The sequence below is a fragment of the Rousettus aegyptiacus genome, unplaced genomic scaffold (genome assembly GCF_014176215.1).
Source record: "Rousettus aegyptiacus isolate mRouAeg1 unplaced genomic scaffold, mRouAeg1.p scaffold_m13_p_14, whole genome shotgun sequence".
NCBI classification, from domain to species: domain Eukaryota; kingdom Metazoa; phylum Chordata; class Mammalia; order Chiroptera; family Pteropodidae; genus Rousettus; species Rousettus aegyptiacus.
In genome coordinates, this window is record NW_023416289.1 from 44,353,311 (window position 1) to 44,374,548 (window position 21,238).

At 56.6% G+C, this 21,238-nt stretch overlaps 1 protein-coding gene across 2 annotated transcripts; it reads left to right on the forward strand.

Moving 5' to 3' along the window:
• Positions 1–6,077: 6,077 nt before the first annotated feature.
• Positions 6,078–21,174, forward strand: NPAS1 (neuronal PAS domain protein 1). 2 transcript variants are annotated; one of them, XM_036231721.1, is made up of 11 exons: positions 6,078–6,206; positions 7,252–7,440; positions 7,841–8,076; positions 14,433–14,506; positions 14,775–14,864; positions 16,219–16,402; positions 17,732–17,847; positions 17,974–18,131; positions 18,684–19,359; positions 20,054–20,148; positions 20,552–20,687. In XM_036231721.1, exons 1-10 carry the CDS (start codon positions 6,142–6,144, stop codon positions 20,114–20,116), a joined length of 1,851 nt encoding a protein of 616 aa, XP_036087614.1. In that variant the 5' UTR covers positions 6,078–6,141; the 3' UTR covers positions 20,117–20,148; positions 20,552–20,687. The 2 variants fall into 2 exon arrangements, with proteins under 2 accessions (XP_036087614.1, XP_016010920.2); XM_016155434.2 differs by lacking the exon at positions 6,078–6,206 and having other exon boundaries at positions 7,225–7,440; positions 18,684–18,790; positions 19,212–19,359; positions 20,552–21,174.
• Positions 21,175–21,238: the final 64 nt, after the last annotated feature.

A 21,238-nucleotide genomic window follows, 5' to 3' on the forward strand; every position in this document is an offset into this window, starting at 1 on the left:
TCCAAGCATTCACTCCTATCCACCTGGTGACCACTGCGACACACCCACGGCCTAACTCCTGACCCCTTTCTCCTGTTGCCTTTCCATGGCCCTGCAAGCCAGAGACCCTGGAGGCCTCCTGGAGTGTTACCCTCCCTCTCTCATCAGCCAGGCCCACCTCCAGCTCTCGGCTGCCCTTGCAGACGGCTGTCAGATGCCACCACTTTCTTCCTCCTTACCTTCCACCATCCTTGTTGACTCTCACCTAGACGTCTGCGCAGCCTCCTGGCCACCTCCCAGCTCCCAGCCCCCGCCCCCCACACACACCTCTTGGCAGCCGGAGGGAGCTTTTCCAAATGGATCTAGCCATACTGCCCTCCCCTTGTCACCTTCCAGGGCGCACTTAGAAGAAAGCCCAAGCTCTTCAGCAGGTCCCGTGAGGCCTCCTGAGAGGCCTCACCTGCACCCTGCCTTCCACTCCCCTCCCCGAGGGCCCACCCACCTCAGGCCTCTGGAGCACCCCTCCTTGCTAACTCCCTCCTTAACCTCTAGCTTTCGGCTCCACAGACTCTTCCTCAGGGAAGACCAGCCTGACCCCAGACCAAGACGGACTCTTTTGCTCTCAAAGGGGAAAAAAAAAAAAAAAAGTTCTCTTCTTCAAAAGCATTTCTCTGCTTGTCATTCATTTAGATTGTATTTGCCCACCTGACACATTTCCTGAGCGTTTGCTCTGTGCCAGCCACCCAGGGACACAGCCGGAGCTGACAGCTAGTGGAAAAGATAGCAGTAGGCAAAGGAATGAACACAGGCCGAAATGCCAGGCGCAGACAAGGAGTCGGGGAGGACGGGGCTTTGGAGGAGCATGAATGGTATTTAAGAGAATCAAAAAGACTGAGGAGGCGACATCACAGCGGGACAGGGATAAGGCTGAGGTGAGTGAGGCACTTGCCTTCCTTGCTTGCAAAAGTTGAGGGGACAATAAAAAATAAAAAGCAAAATGAGAAAAGGAGGAATAAATTTTTTAAGAACTTAAGGGGACACAAAGTGATCATGATAAAATATTCTAATACAATGTTTTAAGTGAAAAAAAATCAAAATTTTAGATAAAAACAGAGTCAGCAACACTGCTGAGTGATATTGAAGCGTGAGGCAAAAAGAGAAATCGGGAAGACTGAGCCAGGAACCAGGAAGGAGGCAATGGTGGCTGAGACCAGAGCGAGGACAGTGAGTGTGGAGCCAGCAGGGGGCGGTCTGGCTGGCCGTCTCCAGCGTCAGGTTGACAAAATGTGCTCAAGATTGCACGTGGCTGTGAGAGGAGGTAAATGACTCCGGGTTGACACTACAGTGATCATGATTACCATCTGTCACCCCCACTACCCTGTGAAACCCTCCGGAACCGTGTTCCCCAAGCTAAGGCCAGCACCTAACCGGTACTAGGCACTCCCCAGCTCCAGGCCGACCGCCAGAGACCGCACGATGCGGTGTGTTAGCCCAGGCAGCCACCAGGGGTCAGCAGAGTGCTGCCCTGCCTAGTTCCCCCTCCCCCGAGCCTGGGAATGCTTCAAGCCAGGTTGGTGGCATTTCAGGGGAGGGGGACAGAAAAGCAAGATTGGAAGGAGCAGTGGGGACTGGTGAGGAGGCAGAGTTGGGAGTGTCCCAGGAGCCGGCTGAGAAGCAGAGCGAGGAGCTACTCTTCCTGTCATCTCATCCAACCATCCATTTATTCATTCAGTCATGGGAGGTCAGAGGCCAGGTCACACAGTGCCTCCTGGGGCAAGGTAATACGTTTGAAATTTGTCCCGAGGGAATTGTGGAGCCATGGACATGGTCTGAGCAGGGAAGGAGTTGGATTTGCAGGAGCGGAGAGGTAGGAGATGAAAGTGGGGATTCAAGAGATACAGGCTCACGGGGACTCTGAAGAGCAGTCGACATAAATGTCAGCCATGCAAATATATTAATACAACCTAACAGTCTTTGCGCACTTACAAGGTATCCAGCCCTGTTTTAATCATTTTTCATGCATCAACTCAATTTTCACACAAACTATGCTGTAAGCATCATCATCATCCCATCTTCCAGGCCAAGGAATCCTGCAGCACTAAAGGGCCAAGTGATCTGTCCAGCATCACAAGCTGGTGAATGCGATTTGAACCCCAGCCACCTGACTGCAAAGCCGAAGACTCTTCCTGTGGCCACCGTAGCAAATGCCTATGCACTGGCTGGCTTCCAACAACACAAATTTATTCTCTCTCAGGTCTAGAGGCCAGATGCCCAAAATTAAGGGTCGTCGGGGCTGTGTCCCCTCTGAAGGCTCTAGAGGAGAATGCTCCTCACCTGGTGACGCCGGGGGTTCCTTGGCTTGAGGCTGTGTCACTCCAAGCTCTGCCTCCGTCTTCGCCTGGCTTCTCCTCTCTCCCGGCGTGTTTCTGCTATGTGTCTTCTCTTTTGTCTCTTTTAAGGACATTTTTCATTGACCTGAGGGCCCACCCAGATAATCCAGGATGACCTCCTCTCGAGATCCTTAATTTAATTACATCAGCAAAGACCCTTTTGCCAAATAAGGGCGTATCACAGGTCTCAGAGACAAGACATGGATATGTCATTTGGGGCCATCACTCAACCCCCCACAACTCTCTTCCATGGCACTGTTATTATTATTAGTGACATCATTGGTATTCTTACCTTGAAGGGCAGCTCAGGGTTGGAGTGAAGCAAGATGCCCAAGGGGACAGTCTTCAGATGGTAGAGGATGGTGTGGCAGGCAGGGACAGTGAGGAGTGGACGCTTAAGGCTTCTGGTCATCGCCCCCCTCCCCCGCAGCTGGGGCCCAGCCTCTCGTCCCTTCTCCAGGGGGATGCTCCAGGGTCATGGAGAGAGTCCCTTTCTCTCTGGAAGATAGAAGGGGTGGCCCTGGGGTTGGGAGGGCCAGTCAGCCAAGTGCCCTGGGTGTGCCAAGCCCACAAGGCCTAACCACCTCATCCTCAGCTGTCTCTGTACCTGGTCCCCTGGGTGAGGGGGTCAAGGTGATGACAGTGACCACCATGAGCTGCTCGCTCCCTGGGGTAGTGCACTGGCTGTTCTGCTGCTTGCTACCAAAAATGATGCTCTAGTATCCATCTAGGCCCATGGCCTCTCCTGATGTCACCTGAGTGCAAGGGACCAGCCCCACGATGCTGACACTCCACTGTGCACTGTGCCGTAACAAGTGTCACTCTATTTGGCTGAAGTTCTTTGTCTTCTTTTGGTGCCTGTGGACAGGTGACGGGTCAGACTTTATTGTCCTCTATGAGGTTAGAACTCTTCCCTGACACGACGGGGCCAGGAGACAGGAGGCCAAGTGAGCAGCAAGCAGGGGCGAGGCAGAAGAGGGCACCTGAGTGACACTTAGATGTGGGGCCATTTATCGAGTTGGTGGGTGGTGTTTTTCTCATTTCCCCAACTCCTTCCTAGTGGCTGTCAACCCTTGACCAGTCTCCCTGTAACTTCACCTGCACGTGCACACGCACTCATACCTGCTTTATTGTTTCCTCGCACCCAGCTCCGTCTGGCATATTTTTTTTCTTGTTTTGTTTACTGTCTGCCACTCCCACCAGGGAGCCTGCTCAAGTGACAGGGATCTCTGCCTGTTTCAGCCCTGCTGGATTCCTAGAGCATCTGGCACATAGTAGGTGCTCAATAAATGTGTGCTAGATAGATGGATGAACAGCAAAAACGGGACAACTCTGAGGCCAAATTGGGAGGCCCAGGTCTCCAGCGACCCCTCCTCATCTATTCAGTGCTTTAAACTAAAATATTTTCACTCAGGATGGGATGTGAGCTTTACCTCTCAATGAATGCCTTCCTGGGATGCTTCACCCCGCTAGCAGCCCCGGGCCAGGGGAGACATCTCCTTGAACACCTGGCTCTCCAAACCTTGGCCTTAAACCAGGCCTGCCTCTGGGGACCCTCCCTTTACTAAGTGCAGGAGCAAAAGCTAGAAGGCTGCAGACGGGACACTTCCTGGGACCTCCTGGGAAGTGAAAGCCTGGGGTATGTCAGCAACTCGGAGTCCCAGGTCCGTCCCAGAAGGTCTCACGGAGGAGGAGACTTGGCTCCGAGGGGTTTCGTTGCTTTTGGGATGAATAACACTTTGGGAGCTCAGACCCGATACCTGCTCCCCCAGCTGTTCCTGCCTCATCTAAGGCAGCTCCATTTTCCAGGCATTTTACAGGCGAGGGTAGTGAAGGAGCTGCCCAGGCTCACCCAAGTGGAACCAGAATTGGAACCTGAGGTCCTTAAAATGATGTTCTCTACTTCCCAATGGAGAAGAATGAAAATGTTTAAGTAGAAATCCTTGAAACCCCCCCAAACACACACATACGCACCACGACACTCCCATTGCTTTCACTACCTACCAAAATCTTTGTCCCTCTTCTTGATTTCCCCTGGTGATAGGGAGCTCACCACCTCCCAAGAGCACACACTGTCCTTCCCCATCTCTTCCAGCCAAGCTGCTTGGGGAGTAGTGGGGTCGCAGGGCTTTGATGGGAAATGTCTCTTCAGCAGAGGAAGGTCAAGGAGAACTGAACGCGGCTGAGAGGTGGGAAGCCAGGCTGGGGCAGGAGGTGCCGGCTGTGAGACCACGCGGGGCTCAGTGCCGGCAGCCTTAGGATCCCCTAACAGCTCCCTCTGCCACCCCTTCAGGCCCCAGGCACTAACCGTTCACTGCTTTCCCCACCCTGGGTGCTGCTTTGCCCTGAATCTTTATCCTTTACGAAACTCCTCAGTTCCCAGGTGGAAGGCCTCTGCTCGGCCCTCCCTGGGCCTAGCCTGACGCCCGCCCTGGCACAGGGCTCTCCTCATCAAGCCTATGTCATCAGAGCTGCAGAAGGCACAGACCTCCCAGGGCAGCCCCCACCCCGCCATTTCATAGATGAGACCCCAAATGGTGTGTATGTCAGTTTTATCAGTGACTCTATGAGTGGCCTCTTAATTAAGAGGATTTGCATCCGGGTACTTGAGGGCGTGTGCGTCTTTGGATGTATATAATATCTAGCATATGGAATGCTTGCCTCTGTTCTCAGCTAAATGGCTTAACTCAGAGGTTCTAAACGTTTTGGTCTCGAGACTTCTTGTTCTCAGGGAAGACTGAAGAGCTTTTATTTTTGTTCTATAAATGTCAGAAATTAAAATTGAGAATTTTTAAAGATAACACTCAATTTTAAAGAACAATAAGAAACCCATTACAGGTTAACATAAATAACATTTTATGAAAAATACATTTTCCAATACAAAAAATATTTAGAAGAGTCATTATTTTACACTTTTGCAAATCTCTTTAAAGCACAGCATTAATAGAAGACAGCTGCATCTTCATGGCTGCCTCTGCGTTCGGTCTGTTTCAATATCACGTGCCATGAAGCTTCTGGAAACCTCCATCGGACACTCATGGGAGAATGGAGTGGAAAAGGTCGAAAACGTCTTAGTATGAAAATCTGATGGAGCCAAGCTCCTGAGAGTCTCAGGGAGCAGTGAAGGTCGCACTTCGAGAACTGGACGGATGTATTTTACGCCAGCAATGATGCTATGAGGTGGGCACTGGGGTCGTCCGTGGCACCTGTCCGCGACACACTGCCAGGAAGACAGAAGCCGTTGATCTGAGCTTAAATCTCCCCCACCCCCCACCCCCCAACGCTAACAAGTCCCTCCAGGGCAAAAGAGGAAAATATTGCCGGCTAAGAGGCCATCACCCACAGGTGAGACACTCTCTCTATGCCTCGGTTTCTCCAGCTGTAAAACGGGCTTAGCAACAGCCCTGCTCAGAACCTTGCAACGGGGAGAGGATTAGCAGCGCGTACGCGCTCCCGAATCGTTAACTGTGCTGGTCACGAACGAGTTTGAGTGTTCCCATCACCCAGTGCACACAAGCGTTCAGAGGTGTGTGCCTCGGTTTATCCTAAGCCGGGATCCCTGGGAACCGGCGACCACGGAAAAGGCCAGAGGAGCGGGCGCTAGGCTGGACCTGGAGGGGAGGGGCGGAGACTCGGCGGGCGGGGCTCTGACAGACCCCGCCCCTGCCCGCCAGCTCCGTCCCGGCTTCTCCAAGTCTGCGAGGCCGCGGTGGGCGCGGAGAGCCTAACGCCAGAGCCCTCGCCCCACCGAGCCCGGCCCGCCCCGGGGTCTATGGGCCGCCCCTCTGCGCCGCCCGGCCGGCCCCACGCCGAGCCCGGAGCCCGCCCCTTGGCCAGGTAACGGAGGCGCGGGGTCCTGCGGGTAAGGGACGCTGGCTGGCATGAGGGGACGGGGAACTCCTGGATGTTGTAGGAATAAGGGGTCGGAACTCCAGTGTCCTGAGGGCTAGGGTATCGGAACGCTTGTATCCCGAGGCTGGGGGAAGGGGTACACGGATGTTTGCGTCCTAGCGAAATAGGGGTCTGGGCATCAGGACACACCTGATTTGGGGAGGCTTGGGGGCGGCGTGGGTACTGGGGTGGGTAGGTGGAATCCTGAACGCTTAGTCCTGGAGGAATGAAGACCCAATTGAAGACGGTCCTGGTTCTGAAGGATCTGGGTACCAGGACACCTGGGCCCCGATTGTCGGGTCCATCCTGGGGGCTACCTCGGGCTGAGGCTCTGGCCACCGCGTCGAGGCTGGGCACGTCCGCGTCTTCAGGGAGGAAGTTGAGGTTGCGGGGATTTGATGGCCCAAACAAGTGGCGCCACCCCGAGTGGCTGGGGGAAGATCCCTGGGTAGGGCATAGGGTGGGGGCCCTGCCCTCTGCCCCCCGACATCCCTTAGCCCAGCCTGGGAAATAGGCGCACCATGATACGGGGAACCGGACTCCGGCAGGGGCTGGGAGGGCAGATCCGCGGGGCAGAGGGCTCAGGGGGGTGCGTGCCCGCGCGCCTGGGCCCCGGCGAGGCGCCTGCCCCCCGCACGGCTTGGGCATGCTTGACACGCAGCGCGCGGGCCGGTCGGATCCGTATGCGCGCCGCGTGCGCCTATTGGTATGCGGGAGCCGGCCCGGCGCGGGCGTGAGGCGGACGCGCCGGCGGGCGGCGCGGGGGAGGCGGCGGCGGGGCACGTCCTCACCCTGAGCTTCGCCCGGGACCTTGCAGGCTGAGAGCTGCGGACTCCTTACCGGGGCCTCTAGGTAGGGGAAACTGAGGCACCGTCCAGCCCCAGCTCCTTGCTGGGACCCTGAGCCCCGCGCGAACCTCCGTTTCCCCACCAGGTCTCCCGGGGGGCCCGCTCCGGCACTAAGCACTGCCTCGGGCTCCTTCCCGCCGCAGGGGACGCACGTCTCGAGTCCTCCAGGCTGCTCTGAGCCTGAGCCCGCCTGAAAGGGTCCCCGCGAAGATGGCAGCCCCCTATCCCGGCAGTGGCGGCGGAGGCGAGGTCAAATGCGGGGCAGGTCGTGGCGGCAGCGTCCCGTGGGACTTTCTGCCGGGGCTCATGGTCAAGGCCCCGCCCGGACCCTGGTGAGCAAAGCCCCGCCCCTTGGCCTGGGCCCGCCCCCAAGGAGGCGTTCCGGGGAAATTCACACTCACTTTTGCCCCGCCTCCTGGGGCCAGAATCTCTTACCCCGCGTCGCTCATCCGGGGCTCTGTAACCCACCCCCACAGGAACTGTTGCCTGTTCCCGGCCCCTTCCTCATAATCCGTACCCAACATTCCTCATCTCTCCCCTCCTCCTAGTTCCCCCCAACGTCCGGGTGACGAATTCACACTCGGGTTCTGCCCCCACCTCCAGAGTGTTGGATCCACTTCCAAACTCCCATCCCGTCCTCAGGCCCCACTCTGTGGCGGGGCCCTGCCCACCAGGCCCCTCACCCCTGAGCGCCAGGGCCCCGCTGACACCTCCTCCGCGCCGCCCGCCCAGTCTGCAGGCGCAGCGCAAGGAGAAGTCCCGGAACGCGGCGCGCTCGCGGCGCGGAAAGGAAAACCTGGAGTTCTTTGAGCTGGCCAAGCTGCTCCCGCTGCCCGGAGCCATCTCAAGCCAGCTAGATAAGGCGTCCATCGTGCGCCTCAGCGTCACCTACCTCCGCCTGCGCCGCTTCGCCGCGCTGGGGGCTCCTCCCTGGGGGCTGCGGGCCTCCGGGCCCCCGGCCAGCCTCGGTGAGTGCGCATGCTCAGGGGGAGGGAGGCGCGGGGGTCTCGACGCCCTTCTCCGTGGGCAGAGGAGCCGTGACCCCAAGTGCCCTCCGGCCTTCCCCCAGCTCCTTGACCCAGAGGGAGGACGGCGTTTGGGGTCAGAAATTTTGTGTATTGCTTCTACTCTCCAAGCCCCAGTTTATTCATCTGGAAAACAGGCACAGGAAGTAGAAAAGATTTCACTAGTTCCGGCCTCATCAAGGGCCTGGCAACACCAGGAATCATAGTAGTAAATGCTGTTGTTTTTATTGGAGTAGAGGTAACACGAGGGAGACCCGCAGCTCCGTGGGTGGGACGGAGGGGACCCAGCCTGGGCCTCCTGTCCGCTAATGAACCACAGACCCCTGCACCCAGAGGCCTCTGCAGTCAGGATGCCCAGTCTGGGACAGTGGGAGGGAGACTTTCATATGGCAGGTAAGACAGTGAGCTTCAGAAAGACTGCTCTGAGCCCCTCCCCAGCACTGCGACCCCAGGCAGGTCAGGCAGGTCGCAACACCTCTCTGTGAAATGGGAATCGTGGTGCAACCTGTCCCTGAAAGCTGAGGAGAGGATCGACCAGCTAAAACATGTGTAAAGATCCCAAACATCCCTGGCAGAATAAGCAATGTGTGCTGACTGGTGTCAGTGACGACTCTGCAGGGTTGTGGGGGGACCTGTGGTTTATTGAGCGTCTCCTATGTGCCTGTGACTGACCTGAGAGCCCTTGAGATCCAGCAGGAAACAGACCAAAAAATCCCTGTGCTGGACAGGCTGACATCCTAGTGGCCAAGGCACAATAACAAAATAATCAGAGAAATAGAATGTGTAATATGTAAATATAGAATATGTAAAAACATATATAGATACTTACTTTTATTATTATTCAGACTTTTTATTATTGATAGATACATGGAAGTGTTATGTTATTATTCTATTTTATGCATTACTGCTTTATTCATATTACTAAAAGACAGGGAATTGTGTGAATCTGAGGTCACAGGTGACAAGGACATGGGAACCCAGGCACTCCCCCACCCCAGAAAAGAGGATGTCCTTAGCATGGGGTTGGGGGGGCTCTAATTCTCCTTCCCCCCATCTCTGGGTGGTGGTGGGGGGTTTGAGAGAAAATAGCATTGATTAAGCTCGCAATAAATCACCATTTAAATTTAAATAATCCAGCTTCCCAGGCGGTAATTAGGCGAATTGACTGGCGGCGAGAGAATGCGGCATTAGAGCTTCTGATTACTGTCATTACCACGAACAACATGTGCTCTTGCCAGGGATAAACATCTTGTCTATTGTCCTGGAGCCCAGGGGATACAAGGGGTTGGTGCTGAGAGAGGCCCTCTGGGGTCCAGCTTGCCCCCCATTTCCCGGATGGGCAAGTTGAGGGGGCAGGAGCTCACTGAGGTCGCAGCACTGAGGGGGCAGACCCCTGGCTCCAAGCCGGTAAGCTAGCACTGGTGGGGGACAGGAACTGTGTGGGCTTCCTCCTATAACCCCAAAATTAGAAAATTGGGGGGATCTTCTGTTCGACAAGGTCCCTAACAGGAACCAAGTGCCTGCTTCTCTAGTTCGGATGGGGAAACTGAGGACAGCGTTTTAGCAGAAGTCAGAAACAAAGCATTCCACCTCCCGCTCTCTGAATAATAATAATAATAATATGCAGTGCATGTCAGACGCTGTGCTGGGCACTGTCTGCAAATTAACTTGCTTAATCATCTCAGAAACCTTAGGAGGGAGGCTGTGCTGTGATTCCCATTTTATAGAAGCAGAAAACTGAGACCCAGAGAGGTAAAGCTGTTGGCTCAAGGTCACACAGCTCACGGAGAGGCCCAGCTGAGTCAAATTCAAGTAGCCTAGCTCCACAGTCCACCTTTTTAGCCACCATCCTTGGCAAGTGTGTAGGTCTGCAAAGGTGGGTTCCCCCCCTCTCTGCCATCTGTAATATGGGATGACAGGGGTTAAAGACTAGCCCTGGGCCTCTGAGTTGGGGATAAAACAGCCCCAGTCTCCTATCACCATTGGTCATTCATTCAACAAACACCCACTGAACACCTCCGCTGTGCCAGGCACTGTTCCAGGCGTTGGGAACACAGCAAGACACAGGACAAAGTCTCTGCACACCATCTCCTGATCTCATCTTCTTCCCCTGTCATGTCTTCAAACACACACACACACACACACACACACACACACACACACACACGATGGCCACCTTGCTGTTCTTCAGAGAATACATTCTCCCCTCAGGGCCTTTGCACTGCTGTGCCCTCCACCAGGAACTGCCTCCCTTCTGAATGTCAGCTCCTCAGTAAGGCCTTCCCTGACCAGCCCGTTACAAATGACAACCCTGCCTTCCCAGCCCCAGCATTCTTGTCTTCCTTTCCTGCCTTATTTCTAATTATCGTCAAACGACACTACAAATTTCTTACTTCTCTGGTGTACTGTGTCTCTCCCTGTTCCCTGAGCCCAGAGTAGTGCCCAAGGCACAGTCAGGACTCACTGCCACGGTCGGGAATGGACACAGGAGAGAGGAAGGGTGACACCTTAATTCACAGGTCAGGCACAGCCTCTCTGAGGAAGAGACCTTTGAGCCAGGCCTGGAAGACGATGACCTAACAAGCTATGAACATCTAGAAGGGTGATCCAGGCAGCGGGAACAGCATGTGCGAAGGCTCCGAGGCAGGCTGGGATGGGCTTGCTGGTTTGGGGGTGCCTGGAGAGGAGCTACCAAGGTGCGGGGTACTTAGCAGGGACCAGAGCCTTCATGGCGAGGACTTTGTTCCCCAAGGGAGAAGGAAGCGTAGAGGTGGTGAGCGTGGGCGGGAGACAAGCGCAGTGGTCCAGGCAGGAGGTGGGGCAGCTCGGCCAGGGTGGGGGCTGCGGGGTGGCAGGTGCTCAGGTTCAGGTGTCGCAGTGCTGAAAGAGCCCATAGAATTTGCAGAACATGGATGTCGGTGTGAGAAAGAGGGTCGAGGGGCTCGTCAAGGATTCATCTGGAAAGGTAGTGGCGCCCCCAGTCGTCCACAGGAACGTGGGTGAGAATAGTGGCATGACTTGGGAATTAGGCATCTACTATGTGCACGAACCCGTTCTTCTCTGTCATGGGGCCCATTTCACAGATGAGGCTGAGGAAGGTGGAGGCCGAAATGCCCCACCCCCAGCCCTCCGGCCTGCACACTGGGTAGTGGTGGGTGCTTCCCGCTCGGATCACCGGATCACCACAGGGTGGTGAAGTCCCAGCCCTTCTCTCTCAGGTGAAGGGGGAACCCCTCCGGCCTGGGAGAGGCCTCAGTCCCCCCTCTGTGCGAGGGATGACGACTGGGACAGTTTTTCTTCCCAGCCGAGTCAGGATCCAATCATAAACTCAGCGAATGTTTGCTGAATGAGTGAGTGACAGCTGGGGTTTGGATGTGAGGAGGGGGCAGATGAGGGAGGAAAGAAGAGCCACCTGCTGAGTTTGGGGACAGAGGAGTTTAGCCATTTGCGGGGGAGAGGAGGCAACACAGGGGAGGAGTTGGGGAATGGGTGGGTTTGTGGGGAGAGAGCCTGGGGGGTAATAAAATGCATCAGTCGGTGATGGGGACAGACCTCAGGGCTTCCCATCCCAGGGGACAGGCCCAATGTTTGGGGTACCAGCCAGTGGCTGAGCCCTCCCCCTCCACCCCACATCCTCTTCCTGCCCATTAACACTGTTAATTGCAGCCCGTTCAGTATGACCTGGGCTGATCCTGTGAGAGGGAAAATGAAGGAATTAGCAAAAATGACAGGGGAAAATTGCGACAATTAGCAGGCGGCATTGTTCCCGCCTGTCACCCGGCTTGTTCCTGCTGCATCTAGAGGGAGGGGTCCCCATTAATCACCCCCCGTTATTGTTCCTGGAGCTTCAGGCGGGGGTGGAAGAGGATGTAACCGCGTGGGGATGTTGGGGGAGCTCCTAGGAGAAGGAGGCGTGGCCTAGACGCTAGGAAGCGGGGGGCGGGGCCGGGAGCTGCGCCCTGATTGGGAAAGGGGCGGGGTTTTGCTGCCTGATGTTTTGATGGCCTGGAAATATTAATGATCACGCTATTAATACTCATTCTGGCTCCGTGTTTCGGAGCACCTGCTGTGGGCCAGGCCGTGCTTGGCCCTTTTTAGAAGTCTCTTTAAGTAACGGAATGCTCCAGCAGCCTGTGAGGGTCGTGCACTGAGCGAGCAAACCCCACAGAGGAGGAAAATGAGGCCCAGAGAGGTTAAGGGACTGGTCCCAGAGCCCACAGCCACAGAGGGGCAGCCCTACCGCTGGACACCAGACCTGGACCCTTAGCCCTGCAGGAGTCAGGTGCTTGGGGAACCTCAAAGTCACCGAATCCTTCGTCCGGCTCCACAGCCTACGCACGGGGCCCCTTGGCGGGGGTCGTTCTCTGCAGGTTCGGAGAGGGGGTCCTGAATGGGGACGGGGTCCATGACCTCTGTTCACACCCAGCATGAGAGTCTAGAGCCCTCAGCTCCTGACCCGGGCCTGGGCCAGGGGGCCTTGTCTCTCTGCCTCTGTGTCATTTGTCATCTCAGTCTTTCTGCCACTTTCTCTGTGTCTGTCTGCATCTCTTTTCCTCTATCTCACCATCTCTTTATGTCTCTGTCTATCTCTGTCTCAATTTCTATGTCTAGGTCTCTGTCCCTATCTCTTCTATAAAAAATGTTTTTATTGAAGTAGAATTTGTGTAACATAAAATTCACCATTTTAAAGTATACAGTTGAGTGGCACTTTGTATACATTCACAGTGTTGGGCAACCATCTAGTTCCAGAAATTTTCCACCGCCACCCAAGAATCCTGTACCCATTAGCAGTCACTCTCCGTCCTCCCTGCCCTGACTCCAGCCCCTGGCAGCCACCGTCTGCATCCTGTGTCTGTGGATTTGTCTGTACTAGACATTGCGTATCAGCAGAATCCTGCAGCACGTGGCCCCTTACGTCCGTCTTCCTTCACTCAGCATGGTGTGTTCAGAGTTCATCCGTGTGGTAGCGTGTGTCAGCGCTTCATCCCTTTTCATTGCTAAATAATATTCCACTGTCTGAGTATAGCACGTGTTACTTATCCATTCGTCAGTTTATGGACATGTGGGTTGTTTCCACTTTTGGCAGCTAGGAATAACGCTGTCGTGAACATTCGTGTACAGTTTTTGTTAGAGCACGTTTTCGATTCTTCTCGGGTGGAAAGGCTGGGCCCGATGGTAATTCTGTGTTTAACTTATCAGCAAACCGCCACACTGTTTTCCAGAGCAGCTGCACCATTTATAGTCCCACTCACAATGCCCTAGGGCCCCAATTTCTCCGCATCCTCACCAATGCCTGTTTTGTTTTGTTTTAATTTTTCCTAGCCCTCCTAGCGGGTGTGAAGTGGTCTCTCATTCTGCTTTTGATTTGCATTTTGCTAATGACTGAAGATTTCAGGCACCTTTTTCAGGTGCTTATCAGTCACTTGTTTGGAAAATTTCTATTCAAGTCCTTTGCCCATCTTTGAATTGAGTCGTTTGCCCTTTTGTTGTTGAGTTGTAATGTCCTTATCTCTTTCTCTATTCCTTTATATCTCTCTGTCCATCCGTTTGTCTCTCTGTGTCTCTGTCTGGCTCTGTCTGGCTCTGTTTCTCTGTGTCTCACTCTCTCTCTCTCTCCATCTCTCTCTGTCCCTGTGTGTGTGTCCATCTCTCTGGATCTCTCTGTGTGTCTCCCTGTCTCTCTTTGTCTTTCCCTCTCTCTGTCTTTCTCTCTCTTCTTTTCAGTCTCCACTGTGCCTCCTTCTCATCCTTCAGGTCCAAGCTCAGACACAACCTCTTTTAACAGACCTTACCCCATTCTGCTTCATTTCACATCCCCTATTCGAGTCTTCATAGCACTGGCCACCAGTGATAATTCTATATTTGTGAGTTTTTTACTTGTCTATGTGTCCCTGACCTGGGTGCCCCATGGGGGCAGGACCAGGCTGTCCAGGCCACCTCTGTGTCCTTAACACTAACCAGCAAAGAGCCTGCTTTGCAGTCAGAGCTTGGGGAGAGTACTGGATGGGTGGATGGATGGATGGGTGGATGGACGGACAAGTGAATGGATCCCTTTCTGCATTGCCCCATGTCTCTCTGTGTGTCTCAGTCTCTTGGTCTGTCTGGCCCACCTCAGCCCCCTCACTTGTCCCCACATCCAGGGTCTCTCCCCCACAGAGCTCAGGGTCCCACAATACCCCAAGATGGCTACAGGACTCCGGGGAAGAGAGATTTGCAGCCTGGTTCCCTGGGGGCCAGGTTTCTGAGGCCAAGGTCATCAGGACCACAGACCCCTGCCTCACCCCTCTCTCTGCCCCCAGCCCCAGGTCACAGGGGCCCGGTGGCCCTGGTCTCTGAAGTCTTCGAGCAGCACCTGGGTGGACACATCTTGCAGGTGAGGCCCCTCCCCTGCCTGCTGCTCCTTGCTGCCACTTGGTGGCCATGTCTGGAGACAGCACCCTTTTTTCTCCAGCATCCATCCCATGGGGAGCATCAGGTCTGGGAGGTGGAATGCTGGGGCTCCCCTTTCTGCCAGCCCCTTCCTAGCACCACCAAAGCCCTGTTCTCCCACCCCAGAATAATCCTAGGCAGAGTTCAGATTTCAGAGTCTCTAACAGGTGCCAGGCTCTCCTCTCCCTCCTCCTTTGTCTCTCCCACTCTAGTCCCTGGATGGCTTCGTGTTTGCCTTGAACCAAGAGGGCAAGTTCCTCTACATCTCAGAGACGGTCTCCATTTATCTGGGTCTCTCACAGGTAAGGGGCCGCAGCAGGCCACCTGCACTGGCTCAGCTGCCCTCTCTCGTGGCAGCCCACTCATGCCCTTCCTCAGTCCTGGCCTCATCATCCCAGCATGAAAATACGGACTGCATCTGTGGTTCCCAAAGTGCACTCCTCGGAACACCAACGCCATTCCACATGGCTCCTCCTCATATGCAGAGGGTTATCAAATTCACGGTTCAATTAGAAACCACACTAGTAGAAGGATCAGTTTGCCAATGAGGATCAGGTGGCCAGATGCACCATATTTACCAAACCCTGTTTTTTCTTCATTCTGAAGGGCTGCAGCAGTTTGTATCGAAAGAGCTTGGGTTTTGCCAGCTTTGGGAGGTCCTCTGGGGCGTTTTTGTCGGCTGGCTTGTGTTTTGTCTTTATCTCAGCCCGCTATCTCCACCCCAGCTCCTGCAGCTGGAAAAGGAGGCAGGGGGAAGCCAAAAGCCCCCTTCCCTGGAGTCATGGCTCCTCGTGGCAGCTTAGGCCTTGCCAATCCATCCACTACAAATTGCTATCGACCTTGATCGTTTTTAGAAAGATTTTGGCAAATGGTAAATTTAGAAAATTTGGTGTGTTGGTATTTGGCTTCTGTGAGAGGCTTTTCAGTGAGTTGCTGGAGATTGCTGGAGGAGGGGAATATGGACAGGAGGAAGGGCAGGAGGAAGAACTGAGGAAAGGCTTGGTGCTAGTGCGGAGGGTTCGGAGGGGCCAGGGATGGAGGGAAGCATGTGACCCCAAGCCCGGGGTTAGTGGGAGCCTTGGGTGGAGGGCCGTGGTCAGATGAGTAACTAATGGAAGGCTATTTGAGAGGGGACCAAAGGCCAGAAGCCCAGTGAGGACGCTGGGGCAGGAACACAGCAGGGAGAAGATGGGGGGTTGGGGGAGATATGGAGAGAAGGGGACTGCTCCCAGACGTTTGGTGGGGTGTGAACTGAAGGTCAAAGTCTGATTAAAAGGACTTAACTCTTTAAAGAGTTTGAAAGCCATTCCGCTGTTTGTACCTTGAGTTCCATGCCTGCTGGGACATCCTGTGGTTCGCATCGGGGCACACCTGTTTGCTGTAAGTTGGAGGCTTTGACACAGCCCCCACCCCAACCCCCTAGGCAGCGTCTTAATAGAGTAGGCCGGGGCAGAAAGTCGTTAATAATCACCGGCTCTAAAGTGGGAGAGCACGGGAAGAGCCTGGGATTGTGTCCTCCTTTAAAAATGTTTTTAAAAATTCTAATGAAAACACAAGACCGGCATGAAGTGCTCCTGCACATGGACCATGGAACCTGAACGCGGTGCAGGGTAGGACTGTCCGCACCCGCCCCGCATTCCCCTCCTTCGCCGGCAGGTGGAGCTGACGGGCAGCAGCGTCTTCGACTACATACATCCTGGGGACCACTCCGAGGTGCTGGAACAACTGGGGCTGCGGGCCCGGACACCCGGGCCCCCCACCCCGCCCTCTGTCTCCTCTTCTTCCTCTTCTTCCTCCTCTTCCTCCTCTTCCTCCTCGCTTGCTGATACGCCTGAGATCGGTAATTCCAAGGGCCCTCAAAGAATGCCTGATCAGGGGACACCCAATACACTGTAAACAGCTGTTTCATTTATACAAAAACCACTCTCGTTAGCAAGTTTTTGTAAAGCGAATCAGTCTAAACTGAGGCAGCAAGACTAGGCTCCCTAAGATTACCGGGATCCCCAGATTTGAACTTTAGAAAGACCCCTCTGACTGCTGAGTGGAGGTGGGTGCCCATGGGTGACAGATAGAACCAGGCTTTGGTAGATGATAACAAAGCACATTTAATAGATATTTGCATGTGCTGTGCCCCTACGTGCATAAATCGATTGAATCCTAACCACAATCCCACCAGGCGAGAACTGTTACTCTCTCCACTCTACAGAGGAAGCTGAGGCACAGCACAGAGAGGTTGAGTTAACTGTTCTAGGTCACACAGCTGTAAGTGGTTGAGCTGGACTTCAGCCCACATTCCTCTGACTCTCTCTCCAATGGAAAATTCCACTCCACGTTGGGGAGGGAGGGTGTTGGATGTTACCCTTTAGTTCCTTTTAGCTCTAAGATGATGACTGACTGTGAGGTTAACTTTCCTGTAAATAAGATTTTCCTATACGAGGTTTGCTTTACACCAAAAATATCCGAGTTGTCAGCAGTGCTTGCAAGTTTGGAAAGTGTTGGTGACACGTGTGGGACTGTTGAGGACTGTGTTTATGGTTGCACCTAAGTTTGAGGGACAGGGTCATCTGGGTGTGAGCACATTTATAACTGTCGCAGGGTTTACAGAATGATCTATATTTATGAGTCTTATCTGTCACCCTGAAGCCCTGTCCTGTGTCCACTGACACAGTAGTGACAATAGCCCCAACCCCACCTTCCAAGAGCTCACAGTCCAGTGAGGGATACTGACCTGTTCCCAGATAGTGACCCAGAATGGTCAGGGCTGGGGTAGGAGACCCCAGTGGGGCGTCTGACTCAGCCTGCGGGTCAAGGAGGGCTTCCTGAAGGAGATGTCTAACCCGAGACCTGGAGGTTGTAGCTAGAGATGATGTCAGCAGGAGGCAGCTCCTGCCAAAGTTTTAGGCCTTGGTGAGAAGGTGAGTTTTCTCTCAAGGGTCCTGGGGATCCACGGCAGCTTCAGGACAGGGAGGAACGGTCTCAGAGCTGAGCTGTGGAAAGCCCTGGCTGGCTTCCCCCAGGAGGTGTGGTTAGCATAGGATGTCAGTGAGTTTGTTATGCGGGGCTCCGCGTGGCTGTGGCCATGACCCCGTGTCTGGCCACAGAGGAGGTTGGGGTGGCCTGTGTGTTTCCCCTTCAGGACCCCATACCTTTCCTTCACCCTCCGCCCCAGAGGCCAGCCCAACCGAGGTGCCCGCCTCCGCCCGGGTCCAGGAGCGCTCCTTCTTCGTCCGCATGAAGTCCACCCTCACCAAGCGGGGGCTGCACGTCAAGGCCTCTGGGTACAAGGTGGGTGTGAACGCTCTAGCCAGCTTCTTCACTCCTGCGTCCCCTCGCCAGCCTGGGGAGCGCACCTGTGTCCCTGCCGCCCATCCCACCCCCCGCCGCGCCTCCAACCACGCCCACCGCCTGCAGGTCATCCACGTGACCGGTCGCCTACGGGCCCGCGCCCTGGGCCTTGTAGCCCTCGGCCACACGTTGCCCCCGGCCCCCCTGGCTGAGCTGCCACTACACGGACACATGATAGTCTTCCGTCTCAGCCTGGGTCTCACCATCCTTGCTTGTGAGAGCAGGTACCAGGGGTGGAGCTGAGGTGGGTCGGGGGCGGCGGCCAGGAGAGCTGGGGTGTGGGCTGGGGCTCTGTGGGCCCTGGGGAGTCGCGGGAGGCTGCAGAGCCGCGGAGGGCAGGGGTTCTCGCAAGGAGGGAGCGAAGGCGCGGAGGCGGGGGCGGGGCCTGGGGGCGGAGGCGGGACTGCGCTGACGCAGGCTCAAGCCCTCGCTTGGGGCGTCTCTGGCAGCGCCCCGCCCTCATCCCCTCTCCCGGCCTCTCGTCCTTCATCCGCGTTCTCCTGCACCACGCGGTGGGGGGAAATGAAATGGTGAAATAGTCCCTCCGTTCTGAGCGCCCCTGGCGTGCCCGGGCCACACCACGCCCAGGACGACCATCTGCTTCAATGCCCGAGACGCTCTAGGGGGGGCGCTGTCATTTCACTCATTTCGCAGAGGGAGAACACTGACGCTCAGCACTCCCGAGGGCGGGCGGGAACCCTGGGTGGTTCCAGAGCCAACCCTGCCTCTCCCCCCACCCCGGGGCCTCGCCCCCACCCCCACTCACACCCCCGCAGAGTCAGCGAGCACATGGACTTGGGGCCCTCGGAGCTGGTCGGCCGCAGCTGCTACCAGTTCGTCCACGGACAGGATGCAGCCAGGATCCGCCAAAGCCACCTGGACCGTGAGAACCCCAACCCTTGCCTACCTGCACCCCAGACCCGAGTACCCCAATGCCCGGCTCCCTGGAAGTCCTGCTTCAGAGCTGACCACAGCGCCTCCTGCTGCCAACTCCCGGGGCTCGGCTCCGCACAGAGGAGCAGCCGGGAGGCCCTGAACCTCAGCCCCGACTGTGGTGGGAGTGGGGGGCTGTGGGGCCTCAGACCCGCTCTCAGAAGCCAGGCCGCGATGCCAGCTCCTGGCATTCTTTCTGACTGTCTCCCTCCATGCTTTTGCCTTCTCTCCTTCCCGCTGCTCACCCTTCCTGGTCCCCTGGCCCCCTGTCTCCCTCCTGCACTTGTCCTGTCCACCTGTCTCATCCCTGTCTCTTCCTGTCCTGTCTCCCACCCCCGTCCCCACCCCTCCGGCCCCTGGGCTGGGCCCAGTGCTGGACAAGGGACAGGTGATGACTGGGTACTACCGCTGGCTGCAGCGCGCTGGGGGCTTCGTGTGGCTGCAGTCCGTGGCCACCGTGGCCGTGAGCGGGAAGAGCCCTGGGGAGCGCCACGTGCTCTGGGTCAGCTACGTGCTCAGGTGAGAGTTGCCCCCTCACCCCACAGGGGACTGGAACCTGCTCCAAAACTCCCGCTGTGTCTCCTCAGCTCAGGGTGAGGAGGAGGTTGAAGAGAAAGGGGGGCAGAGGCAAAGGCCAGGGGGTACAGGCCCTTGCTGCAGGAGGCAGGGCGGGGTGCTGCTGTCTTCTGGAAGGCAGGTCTGGAGTGGCCTCAGGCCAAGGTCAAGGCCCAGGCTGTGGACCTGGTCCTGGGGACCATGGGGGCCCCAGCAGGGCTTAAAGCTGGAGGGGTCACAGATCTGCTTTTTGGAAAGACCCCTCTGGCCGTGGTAAAGAGGCAGGTCTGAGGGACCAGGAGACCAGGGGGCAGGCTGGGCAGTGCAGGTGGAGGTAGGCGGCCATCTGCCGTCGCCTGGGTCTCTGCTTCCCTGGGCCCCAGAGGGGACCAACAGTTCAGAAGGAAGACACTGAGGTCAGATGAGCACGCAGTGATGGGAGAGACCTTGGTAGTGACATCCAGGGGCCACAGATCTGGCCTCGGGACACAGGGCCGAGCTGGGCCAGAAGCCAACTTGGAGTTTGGGGGTCATCATGAGGCCTAAGTGCCTCAATCTGGGGGTGCTGCACTCAGAGGAGGGGGAGGCCTCTGGGGGCAGGAGAGAGGCTGGCCTCGCCCAAGACCCCTGGCTCCCAAGCCCACTTGTCTTGTCCCAGCCAAGCCGAGGGCAGCCAGACACCCCTGGACACCTTCCAGCTTCCAGCCAGAGTGGCCTGTGAGGACGCATCCAGCCCGGAGCCAGAGCCCGTTGGTGAGCCCTGCCTCCAACCCTAACCCTGGGGCATGGCCCTGTCGCAAGGGCTCAGCAGCGTGCGTGGCCAGTGCACGACACAGATATGGCCCATTTCCACCACTGAGAATGGTTCTGTCAGCCTTGGTCTAGACCAGGGTTGCCAGTCTCTGCTCCACCGCCACTTGGGACCAGGTATTTCTGCATTTGGGGGCTGGTCCTGTGCCTTGTAGGGTACTTAGCGGCATCCCTGACCTCTACCCACCAGATGCCAGGAGCAAACTCCTCCCCAGTTGTGACAACCAAAAATGTCTCCAGACAGCACCAAATGTCTCCTGGGGGACAAAAGCACCCCAGCTTCATTCCACAGGTGGGGGCGCTGGGGGTACGGGATGCCCACACAGTGCCCTTCCAAATCTCCCAGAGCCAGCGCCTGCAGTGGAAGGGAAGCGGGCTGCTCCCCTGGACAAGGACGAGGCCCCCCAGAGCCGCGGCAAACTCATCAAAGTGGAGCCTGGCCCAGGTGAGACCAAGGACCTGGAGGACAGTGGAGACAAGGAGCTGGCTGGCCGCCCGGCCCTGCCACGGCCCGAGTTCACGTCCGTCATTCGAGCGGGAGCCCTGAAGCAGGACCTCGCGCAGCCGTGGGGCCTGGTGCCTGCCGGGGACCGCCCGCAGGCCTTGCTCCACGCCAGCTTCTTGCCCCCCATCGTGCGAGGCCTGTGCACACCGGGCGCCATCCGCTACGGCCCCACGGAGCTGGGCCTCATGTACCCGCACCTGCAGAGGCTGGGCCCCAGCCCTGCCCTCCCCGAGGCCTTCTACCCGACCCTGGGCCTGCCCTACCCCGGGCCCACAGGTGCCAGGGTGCAGCGGAAGGGTGACTGAGGCCAGGGAGGACTGCCTGCAGAGCCGGAGCCTGAGGGATGGGCGCAGGTCCCCAACCCGGCACGCGACAGGGCTCTTGGCACCATCGGCGCTCTCTGAGAATTAAAGGTCTGCCCCCAGTCTGCGGCTCTGTCTCGGGCTGTGGAGCGGCTCTCGCCACCTGTCTTCTTCGTTCTCTTCCCTCCTCCCTCGCTCGGTCCCCCTCAGGCTCAGCCTTCCTATC

Coding starts and splice junctions, on each gene's coding strand:
- NPAS1 (XM_036231721.1), top strand. CDS start 6,142: ATGGGCCGCCCCTCTGCGCCGCCCGGCCGGCCCCACGCCGAGCCCGGA. Junction 16,403..17,731: donor TGCTGATACGCCTGAGATCG/GTAATTCCAAGG, acceptor CCTCCGCCCCAG/AGGCCAGCCCAACCGAGGTG. Junction 17,848..17,973: donor TCAAGGCCTCTGGGTACAAG/GTGGGTGTGAAC, acceptor CACCGCCTGCAG/GTCATCCACGTGACCGGTCG.